At 49.0% G+C, this 2,717-nt stretch overlaps 1 protein-coding gene across 1 annotated transcript; it reads left to right on the top strand.

The window, feature by feature from the left end:
• Positions 1 to 152: 152 nt before the first annotated feature.
• On the top strand, positions 153 to 2,135 carry LOC102737108 (calcitonin receptor-stimulating peptide 1-like). The gene is made up of 3 exons (XM_081810329.1): positions 153 to 1,131; positions 1,452 to 1,586; positions 1,952 to 2,135. Exons 1-3 carry the CDS (start codon positions 917 to 919, stop codon positions 2,109 to 2,111), a joined length of 510 nt encoding a protein of 169 aa, XP_081666455.1. The 5' UTR covers positions 153 to 916; the 3' UTR covers positions 2,112 to 2,135.
• Positions 2,136 to 2,717: the final 582 nt, after the last annotated feature.

Raw genomic sequence — 2,717 nt, 5'->3', positions numbered from 1 at the left:
GAGATTCCTGCTCAGCTGTGTGCTTCTCTCTCCTTCTTCTTCCCTCCCTCTTCTGCATTCGTCTTTCTTGTAGCTGCCCTCCCTGCGTGTCTTAGAGTCTCTGTGCACTTCTGTCTGGGTCTCTTCATCACAAAATCTCTGTTACTCTACGATTCATCGCAGGCTCCTGCCTCAGGTAACACTGGACAGTCTTGGTTCCAGGACTCCCTGCTTCACTCCGCTCTGAGACAGGCTTCAGTCTTGCTGTTCTTGCTGCACTTGCGCTCAGGACCCTGGAGCTCCACAGACACCGTGCACACAGTGGGACGCAAGGGTGCTCACGGATCCTGTTTGTGCCTAGTGGTCCCTGGGAAATCATTTCGGAACTTTGGCCAGCCTCAGTGGGGGTCAAATAGGCTCAAAACCCTAGAGGCAGGCAGCCTTGAACAGCAAGCCCCATTAGTGAGTTCTGGGAGCTTTTCCCCCCTGCTTTAAGTCCTAGCCCCAATTTAAGACTCTGCTTAAGCTTGGTTCTTGCAGGTTCTTTGCCAGAGTGCGGAGCAGGTGAGCAGTAGAATTTGTTTCTTTAGTTTCTCTAAGATTCCATTGGTAGAGATATTTCCTTTTTAGTTATCTCCCCATGCCCCGCCAGGTATAAGCAAAAGCCCTACACAGGGAGGACAGTTCTGGGTTGTGATATGAGAGCAGCTTTGGTGACAGGGTGCTCAGAGATTGTCTTCAATGGAGACCTGGCCATTGTGAGAGTGTAGAATAGTGGGGAGGGGGCTATGGACAGAATACTCTTCATTCAGTTGTCCTGCTAGGATAGCTTTGCTCTCACTCATCTGTCTTTGCTAAACTCTGTATGCTACAGGCTCACTGGATCTTCCAGCAGTCCACTTCCCTGGTGAGTTGAAACAATCGTAGAGGAAATGACATGACCAGCCTGAAGGCACCATGCCAGGGAGTTATAGTTAGGAGCAGAACTAGAGCCCAGGTGCTTGGGCTCATAGAACTTCAAACTGGTGCAGAAGGTGACATCTTTCTTCCCTTGCAGAGAAGCATCATGGGCTTCTGGAAGTTCTCTCCTTTACTGGTTCTCAGCGTCCTGGCCCTGTACCAGGTGGGCGTCCTCCAGGCAGCACCATTCAGGTAAGACAGCCCTGTCAGGAGTACCCTCCCCTCCCACTGCTCCTGGGATCAGACAATTCCTTTCTCAGAATTGTGGTGTGCTGAAAGTTTACCAACTGGTGAGGGGGGCAATGGGGGAGTGTATATTTATCTGATATAAAGATGTGTAGCACATAATTGAAAAATAACAATGATATACAATATTCTTCATTATAAATTTCATACAACTCATTGAGTCTCACAGAATGCTTTTGTTATTTTTACCAGTAAGCCTGGCTGCTTATTCTGGGGAGACAGGGGGGGACTCAAGAGCTTGCATTGGGTTTTCTTTCCTTCCCCAGGTCAGCTTTGGAGAGTCGTCCAGACCCTGTGCGCAATGAGGAGGAATTGCGACTCCTACTGGCTGCAGTGCTGAAGGACTATGTGCAAATAAAGGCCCGTGAGCTGCAGCAGGAGCAGGAGACTGAGGGCTCCAGGTGAGGCTCCCCACCCAGCTCAACTCAGGGCAGCCCCTCCCTCCTGTCATACCCAGGAAGGCATATCCCAGGAGGTAAGAGAGAACACAGCCAGACAGGAGGCCAGCACACTGCCATTGTTCACCTGGGCCTGGGGCCCAGCTATTCTCAGGCTCCACTGACAACAGAGGTCACACAGAGTCTATGGTTAGAGCACATGGAAAAAGATCCCTTTCTGAAAGCAGTTGGGAAAGGTATGACATCCCCCACTCTGGAAATTGGGCTGGTAGTACTGAGGGGACTTCCCAGCATTGGAGGAGTTAGGACTGGTTACGTGTGAACCTCTCACTGATAATCTTCTCTTCTTTCTCCATCTTGCTCATTAGAGTCACTGTCCAGAAGAGATCCTGCAGCTCTGCCACCTGTGTGGCCCACTGGCTGGGAGGCTTGCTGAGCAGAGCTGGAAGTGTGGCAAACACCAACCTGCTGCCTACCAGCATGGGCTTCAAAGTCTACAATCGCCGCCGCAGGGAGCTTAGGGCTTAAGCAGTGAAAGGACTCCCAGAAGGAGGTGACTGCCCTTCTAGTGTCAGATGGGAGGATGGAAAACTGGGTATTGCAGGGGTGCAGTCCACACTTTAACCCCCTGAGAGTCCACATAGTAGAAAAAATCCACAGGGCAATGTGCCCACTCCAGGGTGTGCAGGGAGAACAGGGAGTCCCAGTAGCTGAAACTCCTAGAATTTAGGTTCATTCCCCTCCATTGACCAGTATCTCCCTGTGACACTGAGATCATCTGCCAGAAAAGATAGATCTGTTTATTTAAATGACTGTCCCCCACACTTATAACTGATTATTATATCTTTTGGGTTTGAAAGGTAATGACATGCTTTGGGTGTAAACACTATAATGTCATGTACATCTGAATTCAGAGCCTACTCCTGGAATCACGAACTGAGTTTGCCTTCTTCTAGCTGTATGACTACAGGCCAGATGCGTTTTCCGAGCCCATTTCTCTGTCTGTGAATCAAGGGCAACAATAGTGTCTACTTGCTAGTATTAATGTAAAGACTGAATGAGATAATAGATGTCAGTATTTTCACAATTAATAAGTTACTAAATTCTGGCTGTTATATATTTTTTTCTAGGTCA

This window comes from Leptonychotes weddellii, unplaced genomic scaffold (genome assembly GCF_054177405.1).
Source record: "Leptonychotes weddellii isolate Sample4059 unplaced genomic scaffold, ASM5417740v2 HiC_scaffold_22601, whole genome shotgun sequence".
In the NCBI taxonomy this organism is placed as follows: domain Eukaryota; kingdom Metazoa; phylum Chordata; class Mammalia; order Carnivora; family Phocidae; genus Leptonychotes; species Leptonychotes weddellii.
This window is presented reverse-complemented; position numbering and strand designations above follow the sequence as displayed.

Coding starts and splice junctions, on each gene's coding strand:
- LOC102737108 (XM_081810329.1), top strand. CDS start 917: ATGACCAGCCTGAAGGCACCATGCCAGGGAGTTATAGTTAGGAGCAGA. Junction 1,132..1,451: donor CTCCAGGCAGCACCATTCAG/GTAAGACAGCCC, acceptor TTCCTTCCCCAG/GTCAGCTTTGGAGAGTCGTC. Junction 1,587..1,951: donor CAGGAGACTGAGGGCTCCAG/GTGAGGCTCCCC, acceptor CTTGCTCATTAG/AGTCACTGTCCAGAAGAGAT.